A 22528-nucleotide genomic window follows, 5' to 3' on the forward strand; every position below is an offset into this window, starting at 1 on the left:
GTACACAATAAAACCTGCTATAACAAATAATCACTCTTATACTGTTCCAGATGTCTCAAGAAGTCTTGTCACACAGTCTACAGTCAAGCCAAAAAGTGTCTTAAATGACCCTACAAATAGAGTATTTTGATATGAGCACTCCTCATACAGATTTGTAGATGAAAACACAGCCCTGTGTTACATCAGTTCTTTACACCACTGCACAGCTACATTAAAGATGCAGACGCCATGTCTGTAAAGCTGGGTACCATTCATAAACTGACTAAGCATGACTGAATTTGTGCAATTCAGGAGCAAACCATGGTAGAGCAGCTGTCAGCAAGTTGTTACGGAGTTCGTCTGCGTATGCAAGAATCTCCTCCCAGACACAGAAGCATGAAACAACTTACCAACTATTTGACAACCTTTAAAATGTGATGCTGAACCCACTGCAGAACAATCATCATATTGTTTCATTATTTATGGAGGTGTGGTCTTTCTCTGCGTAAACAGGACACTGTATCCTTGCTTCTCAATTTCTTTAGCATATACCAGCTTCATTTTTATGCTTACGTTCTCCCAGCAAAAATAAAAATCCCTTATTCATGTTTAGAAGCTAGAGTTACTCAATACTAGAGGCTCTGCTCTCCTAATTACCTCCTTTCCTACAAAGCCACTGCTTTTATTATAAAATAAGGCTACTTTTGCTTGAGTAATTTTTCTCATAATCATTCCACTTTTATATTCACTAGACTGAAAAAAATTCTACTTTAAATTTTAAATAATCTGTTTAAGTTAGAGTAATCAAATACAAACAGTAAGAAAAGCTTTTCTAGCCTAATTTTAAAGGGACCTTCACCGTGGTATTTTCCAAAACTTACGCTGGTCTGTCCTCTAAAATAAGTGCTGTAGTGGAGAGTGGTTCAAAATCAAGATTCTTCCTCACATTCTGTTTAGGAGAGAGCGGTCTCTGAGCTTGTCCAGTTTTTTCTTCATATTCCTAGAAAAAAAAAAAAGACAGGGCAAGTTAAAAGTGTGAAAAACACCAAGATGAATGAACCACAGGAGATCTTAAACAGGGTCTACAAAAGTCTTCAAGATAATGTTTTCACATCTCTGCCCAACTGCACTCCCTTTAAAGCTTTACAACTGGAGCAACCTCTGAATTAAAAACAATGTTAAAATTTATGTTCAGGGGTGAGTTGAGTTCTGATGTTCTTTTCCATTCCTTCTATTTGTAGAAACATCTTAAGTTCCTCTGACCGGCAGCCTGCTTTTACAAAGTACTGTTAAGAATGAGCTTACAGCACAGCACTTGTTATGATGCCTTGAAGCTCAACAATCCTAAGTCATAACAGGGCGTAATGTATTAACTTGTGTTTGGAATATAGAAACGGACACATTGGAATAAGACTAGCAAAGAGGCACCAAGATGACTGGGGTCTGGAGCAAGCGACATACGAAGAGAGGCTGAGAGAACTGGGCTTGTTCAGCCTTCAGAGGAGAGGGCTTCATAGGGATCTTTGGTAGAAGGCAGTAACAGGATGGTGAAGGCCGAGTATAAGTCTCTGAGGTGCTTGTATAAGCTGGTCTAAGCAGACTCTGCTCCGAGAGGGGAGTTAGCCTCTCGGTGGTCCTTCCACCCTTAATTACTGTATCACTGTGATCCACATTAGAGAACTTGGCATTACGTACTATTTTCATTTTTCCTCCAAACACTATTTTGGAAGAAAATGTACTAAAAACATGACCTAATGGGATAAAATAACCTTTACACAACTCCCATCTGCTCCGAAGCTTGAAGTAGTACAGCAAACATTAAGTATGCAAAGTACCAGTGATATACAAACAACAAACATGGTCAAAGAGTCCTACAGAAAACACGAATCCATATTAGAAATACTTTTACATTCAATTTTGCCACTTCTAAAAGCCACCTGCTTTCACGTGTAGCTTGTTTATACAATGTCTATTAAAATAATAATAAATAAGCTATACTGTGAAAACTATTCATTACAAATGAGCGCTCTGAACAGTGTTCCAGCCATTGACTCTTCCCTGTTAGCACAAACAGTCCCTTAAATGGTACTGATTCCTTCCTCTCAACCTAACCTCTCCTTGGGCAACAGATCCAACCTGTCCACCACATTCAGAAATTAAAAGGAGATCCCTTATCACTTCCAGAAAGGCCATCTAGTCCAGCCCCACCTTAAAAAAAAAAAAAAGGATGGATGAAAAACACACATGAACGCAGAGCAGCTGGGCTGGCGTCTTCTACTCTGTCATACAGTTCAATTCTAGTTCAAGCTAGTTCTGTGGGACTCACGGGAACAGATCTGTGAAGTGCTTGGGACACAGAAAAACCCTCTTTTTCCTTGTTTGTTAACCGGGCACCGTCTCAACAATCAATCCTATGATGCCTGCATTGCTGCGACGGGAAACATTGTCATCAATTTGGAATGCCTGCCTCATTAATACCAGTTAATACTGCTATGCATGACATCGGTTCGAAAACAAGGAAAAGAATCAAGAAAAACGGACTTCAATTACTCAATAGCACTTAGCTTTGTTTAGTAAAGGGACAGTGCTCATGCTGAGAAAGCTGTTCACTAAAAAAAAAACCAGACTCCAGCAACAAAATAAGCAAAGAAATATAGTACAAAAGGTATTGTGATCGACAGCATATTCGGAAAGCTAAAGACGTTATTCCTGCATTAATAATTCCTTGCAAGCAGCTGACAGTGACCAGCGTATGAGTGCACCATCGTACCACGCTTCAGCTGCACCATCAACAGCGGAGCATATCCACTGTGCTAACAGGAATGAAGCAAACGGCTATTCTTTCTCCCAGTTTCTATTAGGAGACTAATTTGTTTATTAGCTATTTTTCACAAATTAACATAGTCAAATATTAACTTCAACTACCACTTCTACAGAGAAGGTGAACCTTGTCCCTAAATCTAATGTTTTTACCCCTTTGAGACACTAGGAGTGAAAGAAAAAACATCTGGCATCCACAAAAAACTGCTAATATGCAGAAATCATCATATATTGATCTCCCTAAAGCATCACAGAACTTGACATTAAAACACATGCACCCAATGCTTGTTACAGTAGAAGCTCCAGAAAAGCTGCTTAATTTTGACTAATGAAAATTATTTGGAGGGGGTTTCTTTCACTGAAAGTCAACTGCAGAGCAAAACTGCTTTTGGAAGGTGAGAAAAACTGTACACACCGGGCTGCAATGGGGATTTCATTCCGTACAGTAGAATTGATTTGGAAATCTCATTCAGCTAAGCACAAAGTTTTTCCAAAACAGCACTACTCTTATTATTCTTCCAAGAATTTCTTGGTTAAAGAACGCTTTATTCTGGAATATGGGTGGCTAGTTACAGGATTGGTATATTAGTACAGTTACTCAAACCTCTTAAAAAGCATCAGCCCACCCTGCATTTCAGCAAGAATTCACTGACGTGTTCTACTCAGCATTGCCCTACAGCAAAGAAGCCAGACCAGCACAAAAATAGGAGTGGCACGTTTTATCAGATTACGAGTCCTTTGTAGTAATGTCATCCTTTTCAGTGGTAGCCAAAAAAGAATAAAAATGTCTGCTGGTGACAGCCATTATCTACAAGATTATTTTTTAATTACGGAAAATTACAAAACAAAACAAAAAAAACCCGCTCCACCAAAAAAAAAAAAAACCTGCCCAAAATTCACAGAAGACAAAAGCTCTTGAAAATTGTCTTTTATTCCAGTAAGAAGAGAATGACATTTTGAACATAGAACAACGTACGATACAGCAATGAAGCAGACTGAAACCTCCACAACTCATATTAAGAGTATCTGCTGACTGAGCAAGTAGAAGTATTTGCACATACAGGCATACTGCAATAGGCTGAACCACACAATAGCTCATTTTAAGCTTTTCCTTTTTTAAAAAAAAAAAAGAAAAAAAAGACACAAATCTCTTGCAGGTACAAATAATTCAGGATCTATTTATATCCTATACTGTAATTAGGGTTTACTAACCTGATATGGTTGTAAGTTAATTTTAGGGTCAATTTAGGATGAGCTGATCGTTTACAATTTAGAACACATCTTTATCACTGAGATCACTTAGGCTGTCTTCCAGGTTTCATCTTAATCTATTCAGCATCCAGCCACAATAGCTAAACTAGGGTTTGAAGATGTTCTGAGAGAGCGTGCTGTAGATTAAAGCGCCGATTTAAAAAAAACCCAAACCAACCAAACAAAAAACCCTCACAGAAACACAACACCCCCAAACCCAAGTTTAATTCGGGGTGGAACCTGACAGCTGAGATGCAAGGAGCTCAAGTTGCGGTGACCCTCGGCGATTCTTCAAGTAAGAGAAGCTAACCTGCGAAGGGATCCTGAACCCTCACTACGGCGAAGCACAGAGACCCCGGCGGAAGGCAGGGCCGGCGCCGAGGGCTGAGCTGCGGGGAGCGGGAGAGGGCTGTGTGACTCCCCACACGCACCGCGCCCCCCCGGGGACCAGCACCACGGCGGAACTGAACCTACAATAACACGAACTGCTCTCCCAAGGTCATCTCGTTTCGGCCCCGTCTGCCTCAAGGTAACCGCTCTCCGAGGAAGTCGAATGGGAAATATTCACGCCCGGTGACCGGGTGGCAAACACCAGACCCCACGACTCCCGCTCCGCGGCTAGCGGCTTGGCACGGGACGGGAGACGGCCGGCCGCGGGCACACCCCTCGGTCCCAGTTGGTAGCCTCCACGCTGCTACAGTAGCCCAAGACCCGGGTGGGCCCGTGCCGCCGCCGCCCCCTCCCCGCGGCGGGGTCCCGCCGCCCCGCCCCGCCTCGCACAAAGGGGATCCCCTTCCCGGCAAAGCCGCTCCTCTGCCGGACCCAGCGAGGCGATTCCAAAGCGGACGAGACTGGCTTGACCGATGGGCGATGAAGTCCGCGCCCACCCCCGCGGCTCCCCCCGACCCAAGCGGCCCGCCGTGCCCTGCCTGCCCTGCCCGCCCCCACAGCCGCCTCGCTCACCATGAAAGCTGCGGTCCTTCACAGGCGGCAGCGGCGCCGGAGCCCCATGCCCGCCCCGCACCGCGGGCCTGGCTCCCCGCCGCGGCGCCGCCCGGGCCCGCACGGCCTCGCGGGCCGCCCGCCCGCCCGCTCCGGCCCGCCCCGGCCCTGCCCAGCCCAGCCCGGGCCGCCCTCCGCCCCGCCCCGCCAGCCCCGCTAATCACCCGCGGAGCCCATCGCTTCTCTCCGTCTCGCCAGCGCTGCCTGAGCACGCACGGCGGCGGCCCCAGCGGAGAGGCGGCCCCGGCCCCGCTCGCCACTCGCCTGGCCCGAGGCCCCGGGGAGGCTTTCCGCCTCCCGCGCTGCTCTTCCCGACCCGCTTCGGATCTAGGTCCGAGGTGGACCCGTGTCCAAAAGCTCCGTTATCTAACCCAGGGGAGATAGCCTCCGTGGGGACCCGCGTGTTACCCCGCTATTTATTCATCTGCGGCCGCCTGCTCTCCTCCCCTCTCCTCAGCGCTGAACGGGGGATTTCACACCCCTCGGTCCCACTGACCGGGCTTTGCCCCTGCCAGGCTTGATCCCGAATCACCAAACGCGCAGCAAGGACCGACTGGAAACCAACCGAAGACACTGAGCTACTCCGCTTTCAAGAGGTGGCTTTGCAAAAGCCGAGATAACTTATTTTCTCAAAACCGCTGCTATCTCAGCTATTGTGTTCAACCTGTGACTTCTCATCTAATTCACGGATGCAGCGATACTACACCAAATGAGGAACGGCGCCCCGTTTAAAAGTACCTCAGCTTCATTCCTGCCACCACCAATTAATTACAGACATCTGCCATCCAAGCATCTAGTGTCAGAGCACTAATATTTACCACGATGGCAACCCAACGTGGCTCATGAAAAGCACTACAGCTGCCAATGCTTTTTCTCATAAGCTATCCAAAGCAGTAAATTATCACACACATTAAAAAAATATATGTAAAATTACAGCTATTAACACAGAAAAAACTTCAAATCATGAGGGAGAGCAATCTTAGGTGGACAATAGTATTCCTGTGGTAAGCCTCTGTGAAAACAGAATGATACCGCAGCCTTCCTGGACATAGGAAATAGCCATTTGTGGATCCACAAGAAGAGGAGCTCAATTAACTACACATCCTGCAAAACACTGACGGGGAGAGAGCGATGCCCGGTGACACGGGAAGGTACTTCTGGGGGTGAAAAGCCAAGCAGGCTCCGTAGCTCACGCCACAGCCAGCCACACATTACACAGACGTTTGGTAGCTGTCACTATTTTTAGGCTGCCACAATTATAAAAGTACCTGAGGCTACTCAAACAAGCTATGCATGAGCTTTAATTACACAGTATTTTTTCCACTGGAATTCCCACCTCATTCAGCATGAAAGATAGGAACTGGACCAGGATTGCACAAGCAAACAGAAAAAATTGTTGTTTCCCTGGGTTTTGAGTCTGACTGCTACCTAAATAACACTTCAGTGTTCCCTTCTGTTGCTTTACAGCTCTCTACTGCATGTCCATCTGTCCATCCGCAATCTCTTGCCTTTTATTTATAAAGTGGTTTATCAGAGAAATTTAAGCTGGCACACAGCCAGCGCTTCACCGCCCTCCCCTGCCCTTCTGGCCCCTCACCCTGGTTTTTTGTGTCACCATAAGTAATTGTGCGACTGTACAAAATGCTAGATTGGAGAAATGAGACTGCTAAAAACTAACCTTCTGTTTTGTTGGATTAGTTTGGTTACTGCGGTAATGTCTGCTGTGGGGCAGTGTAAATATGGAAGGAAAAGGAAGGAAAAGGAGCCAGCAGCCGAACTGTTTCTTTCGGAAGCTTAATTGAAACCAGCAGATCATGAAACTTGTGATGATCTTTTTGGGTCAGAAAACTACGACTTGATTCTTGATATGGCTCCAAGCCATAAAAAAGTAAATTTTAGTGGAGGTTCTTACATATACAGTACAACTACAGTAATCAGAGAACTTAAGGAGACTGGCAAAAATCAGTTTATGAGAATATCCTTCAAAACTTAACAGAAAGAGAATACAAACTGCTGAGCTCGGACATTAAACTCTCAAACAACTCCTTAAGGGATATATATGTGAGGGTTTTTTATATAACTCCAAAACCAGCACAGAACTATTCTGAAATGCAATTAATTATTACTGATCTGACAACCTGAGAAATCTGAGTTGCACACTCAACCTACACGCTTTGATGGTGATCTGGCAAGTTCTACAATTAATTAATGGTTCAAGAACCATCAGCCCTACTTGCTTTGCCCATCTATATATATAGTTAATCCTCTTACATTACAGATAGGATACCAGAGAAGAAGATAGCTATGTGATGACAGAACTTGACTGAAGTAATGTTACGTGCGTGAAGTTTTATCTTCTACCAGGACATCCTTCTCATATTTAGTACCACAGTATTCTCCTGTTCCGTACTCAACAAATTAAGAATGCTTAAGCAATGTAAGGGTTAAGAGATTACGGCCAGTTCACATGAGGAAAACCTCACACTACCTATTTTTAGGCATCACTTCAAAAGCTCTGAAATTTCCCCTTCTTCCCCTGAAAAGCATCTACTTCTCTCTTCTGATTACAGGCGATACGGAACTTGGGCTTGCAACCAGGCAATCGTGCTGAAGTTAAATGAATAAAATAATGCACACATCTTCCAAAAGCTTACCAGTAAAGAGAGAACTAGAAGCCACATACTCTTCTTCACAGCCCCATGCTCCAGTCTCTGGACTATTTTAACAATTTTTACATATATGTATTTTTATAGCATCATATTTTGAGCAACAGAACCATCAAATTGAGGAATATTTAAAACCAAAGTGTAGATAAAGCCAAGTTAGGTCTTCCAAGAAAAAAATAACAGTTTGCTGTTTTGGAGTTTGTCACCTCTAGTCATACAACATGCTACCTATCAGATGGTTCTCCCCCTCAGGGTTCACATTTCACTTGTGATATATGTAAATAATTAAAGTGCTTTTTGGTTCATATAGGGTGACACCATTTAAAAAAAAAAAAAAAAACACACAAAAAACCTCAAAAAAGATCCCAGAGGAACCTAGAATAGTTCACTATATTTGAAGTACTCTGAGATAAAGCACACCTATGAACCATGTGCCTTAAGAACAGCTTTTTAATGTCAAGTGTGGGATCTGTAATCCGATTGCGCAGCATATTCTTACAAGTGACTCCAATGAGAGTCACGGTAACAAAAAAAAAACCTACCCTACTACTTAGAACACTGAAAAGGATGTAATTTTATCTGCACATACAAACCTGTGCAGTTTCCCTATATGCTGATGCTATCTGATAGACTACAGTATCAAACAAGTAGAAACATCTACAAGAAGGGCTTCCAGCAGGACAAGCATCTGGTAAGTGCTTGAGCAAGAGAATACAAACTACCTGGTTATTTTACTTTTTTTTTTATGAACATCTGCCAGAATAAAATACTACGAACACCTGCTTTCAGTGTTTTCCTTAAATGTCACTTCCAGGGACAGGGATTACACTAGATGTGGACTTCATGTAAAAACATAATTTTACATAAACTATATGTCCGCTCACTGATCTCTCCGCCTCAATTTTCTGTGTAGCCTCAGCACCATACCCTTCCAAACGCTCTCTCAGCCACTTTTTCTTCTGACACTGCACACTAGTGCTGGCTGATGTTGCAGAAGAAAACCTTATCTTTCCTATCTAGTCTCAAATAACACGCTTTTCAGCCTGGCTGGAGAGCCTGTCAGAACTGTCCCCCTCACTCTGAGCCAGACAGGATTAAAAGGACTCTCCATGCCATGTCAGCTTCATGCTGCCACCATTCCAAAATGGGCAAAACACCAGGTTAACTCCGGGATACAGGAAAGGAGTCACAGGAATATGGCATTTTAACTTGCACATTCTCAAATCGGTTGCAAATATGACCTCAAATACTTGCAATCTTCCAAGACAGAGTAAAAGCCAGGAATGCCATCTACTTTGCAATGCACAACAACTCATATTATTATGCTGCTCAGATACCCACCACAGCACACAGCGACTATTTTTGTTTGCCAAGGGCTGATGTGCAGGCTTGTGTTTAGCTACTTGACTTCAGTACACACACCAAACTAGTGTGAGAAAAGGTACTTCACTTGATACTTTTAACTATATTCCATTTTACCCCCTCTTTTCAAATTTCTGTTCTGCTTCCTTGTCAAGATCTGTGCATCTCTAAGGGTCTCTGACCTTCTAAATTTTGTCTGCCCTTAGAATTAATAGAAAAGCAAGGCAAAGTCTATTGCACTAAAGCCGTTCTGAGTGGTTTTCTACACTCCTGTTTGCTTCTCCGATCCCAGAAATTACACTTGAAGCAATTACTGGTGCCAATTTCTTACATGTCTAATAAAGGCTTCTTTTGTACTCATACTGATGCTGTGCTTCACATTATCTCTCAATATCTGTTCGGAGTGGCAGACTCTTATGCATTCTGTGTTTAATTTTACAGAAAACTGTATCAACATTTAAATTTTCCTGAATATAATCTTCTTTACAACTTAAGTTTTGGTCTTGAGGAGAAGAGATTGTAGCTTTTTAACACAAATATAAATAAATTATATGAAAGAAGGCAACACACCTTCATAGTCTAGCTTAAAGCAATTAGTATTTCCAGGCTTTAATATTCATGAAATTGTTTCCACTGAACTTTGTCATGTTAAAGAGACAACTTCCCAATGGAACAAAAGAAAATTTTTCTGTGGAAATTACTAACAGGAACAAAAAATGTGTAATAAAATCATATCGAAAAATGAGATCAAGTCTCCTCTGAGAGAGAGAGAAAGGGAGGAGAACATAAAATTTGAAGAAATATTTTCCCAGACTTTCTTCAGGAAGACACTTAAGGAAAAAGTACGAGTCTGGCTTTTTAAAATCCTTACATCTGGCTCCTCGGGGTTTCCAGTAACGTGCATACAGTAACTTCATTCATTTTGCAGAGCCAAAGAACATCAGCTTGCTTTGTTGTTGCCAGCGAGCACAGTAAGAGTTAGCCTTTCAAAACCTTCACCTCCCCCACTTCTTTAATTTTAGATGAAGTTTGAGATGTATAAACTGGAAGACAGACAAAGAAAACCTTTGGGTCGGGTTTCTTGGGAGCTTGCTTCTGTTTAACACAAAATTAACATACTGAAGCTAGCAAAGCTTTCTCAATTAATTTTACATTTTAGCAATGCAAGTTCTAGTCTCCTCTCAGGATAGGCAGTTCCGCCACAATTATGTAAAAGCCAACACACCTGCCTTTAAGGATTTATCTCCAGCTTTGCTTCACAGTAATATTTTGCCAATTGTTTGTGAGATGCAACATTCAAAAGTATACACCAGTATTTCTGGGCTCACTCTCTACAGACTTCTATTTTTATTCCAAAACCCATGGGGAGAAGACAAAAATCCCAAAGCCTTTCGTATGTTGTTTATCAGCATGCACAGTGGAAGGTTACTACACTGAAGAAACTCACTGGCTACACAAAGATGTAGGTGTTTGAGTATTTATCTATAAGCGCTGTCAGACACACAAATGCCAGCTACGTGTTGGATTCTCATTTAACAGCAAACAAGAATAAACTTGCACCAATGTATCAGGTCTTCTGAAAAGTTGTCTTCTCTGGCCTTGACATTTTGGAGGTAGGAAAATCTGTGTACTTCATCCTCAGAAGTCAAGCATTTTTCCATGAATTTGTGGCTTCCTGCATTTAAAAATGATTTTGTGCCATGTGTATTTATATTTCATCTAATGCTAAGCATCAACTTGGGCTACAAAGTGACAGTTTCAATTAAGACAGAATACCTTTATGATCTCACCGGACAACTTTAAACTTACTGCACTTCTCCCTAAAACATACCACTAGCATTGAAACAGACCCTTCAGTAGAGATTGCAATAAAAATGTCAGCTGCTAGTAAGAAGTATAAATGCTTATACTTCTATCTATGTAGTATCTTTATTCCAGAAAGGAGATACCTCCTCTTATACCTATTTAGGATCCCTCCAGCTTTTGACCAAGACAAAACATGAGGAGTTTTAGAGAGTGATAAAACTAAAATAAAAGCTTTAAAACTGGCAAGGAGCGGGAACTCTCCCACTTCCTTTCAAAAACCACTTTAGAGCTTGTTGTAACTGTTAAAACTTCTACTCAAAGCCTATCATTTTCTATTAACCTAATGCTTGTAACATATTTTGTGCTTTCACATGTTCATAACGTAAGGGAAGAAGTTCCAAGAGCATCAAAAGCAGCACTCCGGCAGCTACACTCTTTGCTAGATTATGATACCTGGGTGGGTCACATTACATTCTTTTATTATTAAAATACTCAGGAAAAATCCTCCTGCCGCAGGATTCAATTACCCTTTCATTTACTGTGGATAGAAGCTATTACTCTTGCTTTAGCTGTTTAAATACGATAGTATATTTGTTTGAGGCAGGTAATTTTCAAGTCAGGGCAAGGGCAATGCATTCTTTGTAGAGTAATACAGCCTACTGGAATTGCTGGATAATCTATTTAGTACATTTCTTCTTGTTGGAGAAAAAAATAATATTTTAGGACTTCATCAGGGACAAAACATGTCTCCTTTCTTTACTTTTTTATTTACTTTTGAAAAAATTAGATGCCCCTTACATATGATTACAATAAAATAAAAATTCTATAATTGGATCAGAGGGAAAGCCATGAAATAGCAGTACTTTAAGGCAACTTGCAAGTTTTGGGTTATAATTCTTAAGTGAGAAAATTACAGTTAAACCTTTATTTCTAGAGATTGCAACAAGAATAAGCATAGGTTAGTTTTAGACTAAGCACAGTAACTATGCCTTCTTGCACTGCAACTGCACTTTTGTTTCTTTGCTCTTACAAAAAAGAGGAACTCAGATACACCATGACAGATCTAAATCCTGCCTTTTTGAAGGCTGACAAGTAGAAACGAATCCAGAAGAGAATAAGGGAAATGAATCCTTTACACCCTTGTAGTTCTACTGCAGAACAGAAAAAAACACACTAGACAGATAACAGCCTAGAACACTTTAAAAGTGTGAATCAAGTCTATATGCAAACACCCACCCTATAATGGCTATAGCCATTAGTCACAATGATTTATTGAATAATCTACCCAAAGACAAACTCCATATGAGCAGAAGACAATGCTTTATCCAAAACTGCAGCTCTAGCTCCCGCCTGAAGCAGCAACCAGCTTGAACGAACCACTTCCTCTTCAAAAGGCCCTGGCTCATCCATCCGAATGCAGCCTAACGCATGGTTAAGACAAACGCTTAGAAAAGCTCAGTATTTTTAGACAACTGCCACCCATCAGCAGAGGGCAAGAGGAAGTGGAACACAGGGTGGCAGCTGGCCACGCTGCACAGCTTCCATCTGGAACGCTCCTACACACCGCGCTCCACAAGAACCCCCACACATCAGCAGTCAGGGGACTGTTCTCTGGGTTGGTTGTTTTTTTTTTTTCCCTGGATAAAACACACTGCTCTCAACAGCAGCTCTTACCACTGTCTGCCTAAAGCATGGATTGTAGTAATCTCGGGCAGTATTTCTTGCTGGGTGCTGTTGCTCTGCAACTCTTTTCCACCTAATCGGTCCAAGCCAAAAACCAGGAAAGTAGGTTTTAAGTTAAGTGATTTTATTAATCAACAAGGATTATAGCAAAAAAAAAAAAAAAACAAAACCGAGGGAAAATCAAATGCAGATCGACTTGAATGAAAACTGACCCAAATCAACTTTCAAAGGTTCTTCCTCAAGTACTGTTATAAGCTTAACTATTCAACCCATAAAAAAGCATAACTTATCAGCCAAGCAATATATTTAGCTCTTTCAAGAGCTCATTTTCACTTTATCATTGCCGCTGAATAAGCCTCTTAAGTACAATTGATTTTAATTGACTAGAATGTTGATCCCACATATAGTCAGGATCTAATTATTACAGAAAAACAACTGGTAAATCACATTGATTTATCTCCTGTTAGTGCATCACTCCTAAAAGAAAGCCTGTTGTGTCTTCAGCTGCAGACAGCCCAGTTAGGAAATTTTATCATTGATACCAAAAAAGAATGACTCTTTTCCATTCCCCCCTTTCCTTGAAAGAAGCAAATACAGGAATGATTGGGGGGGGGAGGGTGAAAACAATTTGGTAGGAGGGTGTGGGAACACACTGCTGGCAGCTTGTATGATAGAAGCAATATTGTGTTAATGTGATCATCAAGGCTGAGCAATCTGACTCAAATGGCTCTGCTGTCATGGTAAGGGCAGAACAAGCAAGGTGCACCGAAAAGCCTGGCTATAAGTTCTTCTGCTGCCACTCCACCTACTGCACACCGGTGATGTGCTCCTGGGGCCTCGCACATGCAAACCTGTTATCCACAGCTGCACATAAACCCCTGGAGTTTTCCACTGCATCTGAGATGGGCAGACTGGGAAACTTCATGGCCACCTGCAATTCATTCATGTGAATCCATACCCTTATGGAGGAAAAAAGAAAATGAAAGAAAAAAGTCTCCCCACCCCCACCAATAGAGCGTACTTCTGGGTTTCAGAACAGAAATCCTTGTAAGTTTGGGAAGATGACAATCGCTAGGTTAAAAATCATAGCTACCTTTTATTATTAAGGAATTTCCATTAGAAATTCTAAATATTCTGATATGGAATGTCAGCAAATGACACCATAAAATATTTAGACCTGAATTTATGAGTAAAGACTGTTATTGAAAGGCCTCAAGTGTTACATATGCTGAACTTTACTGGTACTGAAACTCAAAGAAAATGAGCACACTTCATTGAGCTCTTACTGGAATTCATATAAGTTAAATTGAACAGTCTTCATAGGGTCACAGCATAATTGGAGGGAAAAAATATACACGAATTAAAAAATGGATTTTCATATTATGGAAAAAGAAGAAGAGATATATACACTATAGAAAAAAGTAATTTCATTTAAGCTGCTCCATTGCGCAAGACAGCTGTAACGTGTGTCTCCAATACAGCTAAAAATCTGGCTTTCCTCTATACACATTTTTCTCTTGATACACAAGATCTTGACCAGCCAGTTGCAAACAAGTTCTGTGAAAAGTGGTCACGCAAGAGGAGACAACCGAATGATATGCTGAGAACAATGTTATCTCTTCTTGAATTTTTTAAGGAATTTCTTTTTCAAGAGCATTCACCCACAAAACCATTGGGGGAGCGGGGGAAAGAAGGTACAAAGACATATCATTTACATCTGTTGTTCCTGCCAATCCTGAAAAGCGTTCCTGAAAGAGCCAGAGGCTGCAAAGCCTAGCTCAGCTCTACAGTCTGCTGGAAGGGAAGGGAATCTAACCTCGGTTGTTACTCTCAGCGAAATACTGTCATCTGACTTTCAGTGCATTTTCACACATCAATTACAAAAGGAACTGACACAACCAGTTCTGCTCAAGCAGGATTCCTAAAGATAATTGATACTAGAAATGAATCATGCAAACCTCCATTGTACATGTACTTCCAGCTTCTCACATGAGATTACTTGTTCTGACAACTTTTAAGCTTTAAAACATTTAACTGGATAAAAGCTGCATATAAAACCTCTTGGTGATGATGGCAAAGCAATCCAACCTCAGCCTATGCCAAAACCAATTCTTTATCGAAAAAGAAATATTCATGTATACTGTCAGCAGTAAAAGTAGGCCAAACCCCAACTTAGCTGGAGTGACTTTAATTCCCACATTGTTAAAATAGATTATGATTCTATGTCTTACATATACTAGTTGAACAAGTGAGTGCTGTTAGAAGTTTTTATAGAACTTGAGAAAAGGCTTATGTGGTCAAAAACCTGTCTGTCCATTCTTCTGGTCAGAGGTCAGACAGAAAAAACACACTACTGCTCCTTAAAAATTGTGTCTGACCTCAGTTGTTTACGTACTTCTCCAGCTGTGGTGTAATAACATTCAACTTGTGAACAGCAACTGATGTTTGAGGGTCTGGAGTTTTCATTGTTTATTTATTAATTAGCAGGCCAGAAGGAAGTAAAACCCGGTATTTCTAAGAACAATCCCTAGTCCCTTCACAGCTCAGTTACTCACCCCCCCCTTCTTTCATGCTTTACATAAACACACACCCTACAATTGCATTCTTTCTTGCAAATGTCTTTCAGTCCCAGATGATATTATTATGGGCAAACTACCAGAACAATGCACGATATGAATGTATTTAAAAAATATTCCCTTCATATAAATTAAAAAAAAACGTGTATACAAACATCCTTATCTTTCAGAAGACTAAGTTTGCAGTTAACTTTGTTCATCTCATTCTGGGCAAAAACAAACAAACAAACAAAGATGGAACCATGAACGTAGCAATGAGCTCACTATATGAGTCTGCAGTCAAATTAATGGGATAGTTACAGGGCTCCAATTAGTGACCTGGCACAAAGGATTTCTTTGATGTCTGTCCAGAAGCAAAAGAAGGTGACTTGAGACAGGATTGCTTGGTGGCTCAGTCACCTTAGTTCCTGTGCATGAAGAGCTTCATACCAAGCGGGTATGATCAGATGGACTTCCCCAGGTATGTGAAACGTGACAGCAGATACAAACAGAAATTGATAACCGTAGCTACTACTATGGTCAGGATATTTTCTGGCATCTTAGACAATCCACAGGACTTCCAATAATCTAAAGTTACATGCAACTTGAATTATTACTTTTTTCACAAGATACGAAACCACAATCGGGTAAAAATCACATTGAAGAATTTATCACCTTTCCTTTAAGTTGCCTCTTAGAATTAACTCAGACCAAAACTCTGGTAATAGAAACACTACTCAAGAATCTCTATAGGCAGGTAGACTGAGTCTCCTAAAATCTCTGGGCTACTGAGTATTTTACCACATAGACAATAACATCACTGCGAACAGACAATTTGCAGGAAGACCAGGACTCCATGGTATGAATGAGTTTGGTTTTGGTTTCTTTTTTTTCCTTTAAAAGAATCAGTAAGTCAAGCCTGAGCAGTCAGAGAATGGAAAAGCTCTTGCTCAATAAACAACCACTGTTTCAAGTACCAGCACCAACAGAGGCAGGAACTGGGACAGGAGGGACAAGGCCAAGCTCAAGAGGAAGGCACCGTCTATACCCCCCACCCTTTCCCAAACTTGAGGCATCTCAAGTAACAGCCTCTCAGAAGCCTGACAGTTTTCTGCCACCAGCAAAAACGCATGAAACCCTTTAACAGGGCACTAAGTGTCTCTTCAGAACAAATCCAGGTGAATACCCAAGAGGCAGAGTGATGAAAAGTTAGTTATAAAGGCACACCAATGCACAATTCTTTTGCTCATCATATCAGCAGCACAGAACAGTAGAAATAAGTCTGTCGGAGCACCGGATCCTATGAATGAAGTCAGATAATCCTGCACATACAGAAGACGGAAGGAATAAAGTCTACTACAGGAAGGAAGCAATACCCATGATAACCGTGACCAGCAGCACATGGCAACGTCTATTTCTCATCAAGTTTGCACAAGCCCAGTTGTGTAACAGAATCAGAAATTCATGGCATGGAGTGACAGGTGACTGCTGTTACAAATCACTATGTTAGCTCAAGAGAACAACAGCCAGCAGAGTTCAAACCCCTGCTGATTTCTCATGATGTCAGAAAAACTGATTCTCCCTTTTCTCCCTCCAGTTTGGTTTTCTTTAAGTGTACAGGAAGTTACACACAACGCTATGCTAAAAGAATACTTAGATTTTGAATTAGTCCCTTCTGTCAAGGTGGCATTTTCCACTCGGACTGTGTGCTCTACACACTTCACTCAATACGTAGAGCTAACAGAGTTCAATTAACAATCACGATGTTGCCATCATTGTTCAGGGCCCCACAGCTCCCTGCACAGTCCTCAAGACCCAGCTCCCATACTGATGAGTCCACGTAAGAGTGTTCCACAATGTTTTCCGCATCTCTTTGCATAAGACAGTGCGTGTCGTGGTTTCGGCCGAATTTACCAAAACCAGACTGACAGATGGCCCTTCCCCTCCCCCGCTCCCCCCAAAAAGAGGAGAGAGGAAGAGAAAGAGATAAGGAGATTCAGAAGTTTAGAATGAACTAAACTACTTTAATGAAGAATTAATATTAAAATAAAAATAAAGAAGAAAATAATGAAATAGATACAATATATGCAAAACTGTATCAAGCTCCCAGGATGACAGTCATGTCACCAGCAGGCACTGGGGAAATCCCAGACTGGATTCAGCGACAGATGGGAACTGGATTCCAGCTCTGGAGTCAGTAACACACGGATCAGGATCAAAGGCAGATGAACAGACAGAGTCCTCTCTGGACGTCTGCCATCACAGGAAGGGGGTTGACCCTTTGATCCCTCAGCTTTTATACTGAGCATGGGGCAGATGGGATGGAATACCCCAGTTGGTCAGGTTTGGGTCACCTCTCCTGTCCGCCCCTCCCCACCGATGTGACCCCTCTACGTTTTTTTCCGTTTCGGACCCTCTAAGGGGGCAAATAACGAAATTGGCTGACCTTGGTTGTTATAGCAATAAGTATAAGCAAGGGCCTCCCTGCATACCGTTCCTTGGCACGGAGCACAAACATTGGGCTTATCATTCTGAGAACGAGCAGTTTTCCCCACAATATGCCATTAATTTCAGAGAGTTAGAGGAGGCCTAGCTAGGATGTAAAGTTACAGAACAGAAAATTGGTTCAGTTTTACTTCAAACCAGGACAGTATGGCAGTCAAGTCATGAAACACTGGTGACCAAGAAGATATGGAGTCTCAAGCTCCAAACCAGTCACCAACTGTGCTTTAAGGAAGGCCTCATAACTTCACATCTGGAAAGAAAAATAAATTAAAGAAAAAACAAAAGACAAGCCTAACTTCAAGGAAAGGACACATAAAGCACAGACAATTAACATTCACCTATAAATGAAACAGTTTAGGCACCTTGTTTCACGCCTCACAGGAGAAAATGCAGACACTGAAGTAGTTTACTAGGACGCTATTTGCCTTGATCACCGCCATCTTCTTCCCCAACTCTCACATTTCATTGCAAACCTCCAAATTCTTCAATACGTAAGGATCTTTCAAGCACCTACTCTTTTGGCTTTGGAAATAAAATGCATACCTCAAGGTACAGACCCAGAGCATTTATTCTTCTGGTCTAGTACACTTTTTTCCAGAAAGAAGGAACTGGTGTTGGCCAACAGGCATCATCCAGTAGCCATATGCTGTCACCTCCTCCACTTACACATATGCAAATTCTTCAGGCACAAAGCAAAGGGCTAAAAGCATATCTCTAAATGGGCAAGAACCTCGGCAACACACGCGCTACTTTGTCATTGTCAAAGCAACCGGTGAGGTGTAACATAAACTTGAGGTGTGCTTTTGGGTGCTGGTGAGGCTGGGTTAGTTATTTACAGCATTACGTGTGTCTCAGAAATTCTACACATCAAAAATAACTTCAGGAAAGCACCAAATAAATTAGGAAAGATTAGTTATTGTTATCAAGAGGCACTGGAGCCAATTGTTTCAGACTTGCAATCTTGCCAGGAACTCAGTAATGGTTGGATGCCATATCACCTAATTCTTTAATAGCTGCTTTTTTCTAACAAATTTAATACAACCATTCAAAGTTGTAATGTTCTAGGAACACTGAATACTCACAATGCAAGACAGTTTGGATCTAAAGGAAAAATATTCACATTACCAGCAACAGCCACAAAATGTTAATAAATGATTTACCCACTTATCAAATAACAAATGACTACAATAAAATACACTGCCAAGTGTCAGAGTACTGCAATTATTAAGCCTCTTCAATTATGTCATCAAAAATTTTTGGTGAACACGTCAGAACTGTTAATTGTATCAAGATAAGCTTCAGCTAAAGTCTGAATGGTTGATCATAGTGACAACTTCAAAAAGCTGCTTGAACTTCACTTAAATGAACAGCCGAGCTATAGCTAGGAACAGTCATACGACACACCTGCACTTCCAGAGCACCTTACCCTAAATGCAGCAGCACAGTCCTTCTAATCAGCATTCTCACATCACACACAGCAGCTGGGTTTGAAGTTCTAACTGCATGGGCTCTCTCCAGGCAAATCTTCCTATTCCCACAGTGGTTTGGACAAGGATGTGCGAACAGAATGAAACGCAACAAAAGCCCCAAACATGTTAAGATGCCTATATGCAATCCAAAAATCCCAGATGAGGTGAGACAGATTGAAAGAGGATGCTTTCGTCTCACTGGAAAAGCAGCTCATAAACTACTGATCACATAGTTGGATTTCACAAGGTTTCTCCCCCTTGGGAAGGCAGGTTATTTGATTGACTAGCAACGTGCTTGCATTTATCTGCAGTAGAACCAGTCCTCTGAAATATTATGTTTTTATCAATGCTATAGTTTGAGAAGGGATATGCAAAAAAGGAGAAAAGGGGTTTTCACCATGTTTTTTATTCTCTTATGGCACAATAAGAAAAGCCTGAAAAGATTTTTGTATAACCTCTTCATCTCCTTCCCCCGCCGCCCAAAACAGCTGCTAAAATTTGACAAATTGTGAATCTAACTACTGGCAAAAAGAAGCAACAGATATAGACATAAAAAACAATGTCAAAACTATTGAAACAGCAATGAAGACAAGGTGAAACCTAAATTCTTTGGTGTTTTTGATGTTTTTAAACTTTTTCTCTATTCAGGAAACCACTTCAATAAACCATTTCAATAAATACCCCCCTTTTGAACTATACTGTACAAGGAAAAAATAAAAAAATCAGTGTTTATTCCATTCACTTATCCTTAACTGTATTATATTGTCCCAACATTTCAAGTCAGTAATCAAATTTTCATCAAGGCCCACACATGGAAAATTTCAACTCCAAACAGCAAATACTTCAGAAAAACAAGGAATGGGTGAAACCAGCATTCCAACAGAAATTTCTGGCACCCTACCACATTCACTCTATCTTGAAGTTATGTGGTTTTAATTACAATTTAAGCACAAATAAGCCAAGGCCCAGCAGAACACAATCTCCCTTCAAATGGTATGTTACAGATGGGTCTGACACAAAGGCCACAAACCAGTGAAAGCTAGAACAAACTCGATTATAAAAAACAAATACGCATCCATATACTTTGAATCTTCACATGAAATGTGTTTTCATGGAGTACTCAACGTAATGACCATATAGAACACATTCTTTTGAACAGCACTGCTATAATAGAAGTAAACATTTCTTCTTCTTCAGTGAAGAACCTTCCTTGATTCTGTCCAAGAAATTGTGCGCAACTCATCAAACAAACAGGCTTCACAGTCATATACACAGGCCATAAACTTAACTGGCTTCTACATTCACCACTAACTCTAACACAGAATTAAACAAGTACCTTTTGTATTTTCTTTGGATCTTTCTGTGAGTATTCTCTGAGAGGTACTCTTCCAAACAACTTCCATCCCACATCATTTGGTTTTTCAAATCTTGCACTTTGCCTTCTGGTAAACAAATTCCTATTAAAAAAAAAAAAAAAGAAGTTTAATTAAGAAAAAAGGTTGATTAATTATAATAGAAAGAAAGGTTAGCAAACCCTATGTACACCACATATTCCAAGTCTTGTTGTTGGTTGTGCTGGCACTGTTTCCCACCCTCATTGATACATTATGCAGTATTATCACTATACCGGCCAATAGACTTGGTTAAGTAAGAATTTTTAGTAGATAAAAAAAAAGTTCATTTGTAACTTTCGAGAAGTAGCCTTCTTTTTTTAGCCTCCCTCTAAATCATTCCAGCTTGCTCTCTGAAAGTAAAACTAAGACACAGTATCTTCTGCTGCATAAACATGCTCCACCCGTGTGCTAAAAACACCCTACCACTAAAAATCACAAAAAAGTTGCAGACATAGTAGCCTTTTGCTATATTTGATCTGCTTTTGTAAGAGATTATTTTTCCTGAATAACCTTAAAAGCAGATATCAAAACACATTAATTCTGAAGTCCCTCTGAAACGTCTCAAATTAACCAGCTTAAACACTGTAGTAACAATCATAAAGCCAGACATAAAGCCACTGAAAATTAAATTATTTTTATTGATATCGCTAGCTTTTAATCATAAAGCAATGTGCCAGACTTGCACCTTTTCACCACAACTATGTTTTTCCAAAACTGGACATACAGTACAGACCAGTCTTCATGCTTTTGGTAGCACTCAGCTCCTCCAAGGGCACAACAGACATTCTACACCCACGGCATGTCTGGATTATTAAAATAACAGATTTTCTTTTGTCCTACTGTCTAGTTCAGGAAACATTCAAATATGTCCAGGTTACCTCAATTATTTACACGCCTTCTGGTAGGGTTTTTTGGGGAACTTGACTATAGGCTTTCGCTCCCTCATTTAAAAGAAAACAACGAAATCATAATTCTACCGAGACAAAAGCATTTCTGCTACTTCCATCAGCAGGCAGCTGTACCATCTTCATACCATGGATGCTTCCAGTCTGGCATTACTGCTTTTCCTTACTTACTGTTACTGCCTTAGTGCCCAATGGGTTGACCCAACAACTACAGATTGTTTCTTATTCATAAAGTGTGGCAGTTTGGGAAATAAAACTATATTGAACTTCATGTCCTAGAAGGGCTGAATACACATCTGCAAGAAGGACGACCTGGACCCAAAAAAAGTTGGGTTTCGTGACCACTTTGAATCAGCTAACATGAACAATATCATAAATACACCAACAGAGATAATATTGCTTGGAATAGAGGAGAAATGTTTAATAGGAGGAAAACAAATCAGGGCACAAACGTCAGCATGCACTGGAATGTATTATAAGGCAAGGGTGCACTGCCATCCTTAAATATGCATGTATTTACACAAATGATCACATGCTTTTATATCACAAGGGTACAGTTACCTTGAAACTCAAACCAAGAACAAATTATCATATTAAAAGATAAGAACAAGGCGTTTGGGTACAGAAATCACACAAGTCAGTAACAACTGATGTCAAAGCTAAGCAGTAAATATACTTCTACAAACCCCTTTCAGCTTTCCCCCACCCCACACAAAATAAAACATAGTATAAAGATGTAGGAGAAACATCTGCAGGAAAAACACTAAAGAACAACAGCAGGAAAAATGTAGAAACATATTGCCATGTTTTCCCCTCTTTTTCAAAGCATGAACTTATAATCCTTCAGGTAAACTACTGGATCAAACCCAAAGATTTGTCTCTACAACTAGCACACTCCATTTCGGTGTTATGAAGGTCTCCTGTAGCTCGTCATTACAGCTGTAATGCTCCCTAGAGATTTAGAAGCTAACTACAGCATTCATCAACAAGTTTGACTACACCCCTGCCACTACAACTGCAGTGTTGGGGAAAAGAGGCAATCATAAAAACAACTTCCAAGAAAGGTATCTCAGTTGAAATTACTTTCTTTTCACCAGCAGTTCCTTCACCTTGGCAATAGAAAGAATCCAT

The 22528-nt window shown here is 40.9% G+C and overlaps 1 protein-coding gene across 3 annotated transcripts in view; it reads right to left on the reverse strand.

Moving 5' to 3' along the window:
- Positions 1-22528, reverse strand: part of TBC1D14 (TBC1 domain family member 14) — a 71628-nt gene that overhangs the window by 28289 nt on the left and 20811 nt on the right. For 2 of the 3 annotated variants that reach the window (XM_074147058.1, XM_074147057.1), the window contains 2 exons: positions 20435-20555; positions 861-979 (listed from right to left, as the gene is read on the reverse strand). In XM_074147058.1, the coding sequence (XP_074003159.1) occupies positions 861-979; positions 20435-20555 (240 nt within the window). Of the gene's footprint in view, positions 1-860; positions 980-5013; positions 5103-20434; positions 20556-22528 lie in introns of those variants that run through there. The other variant, XM_074147059.1, reaches the window with a different exon arrangement.

Source organism: Numenius arquata, chromosome 5, assembly GCF_964106895.1.
Source record: "Numenius arquata chromosome 5, bNumArq3.hap1.1, whole genome shotgun sequence".
NCBI classification, from domain to species: domain Eukaryota; kingdom Metazoa; phylum Chordata; class Aves; order Charadriiformes; family Scolopacidae; genus Numenius; species Numenius arquata.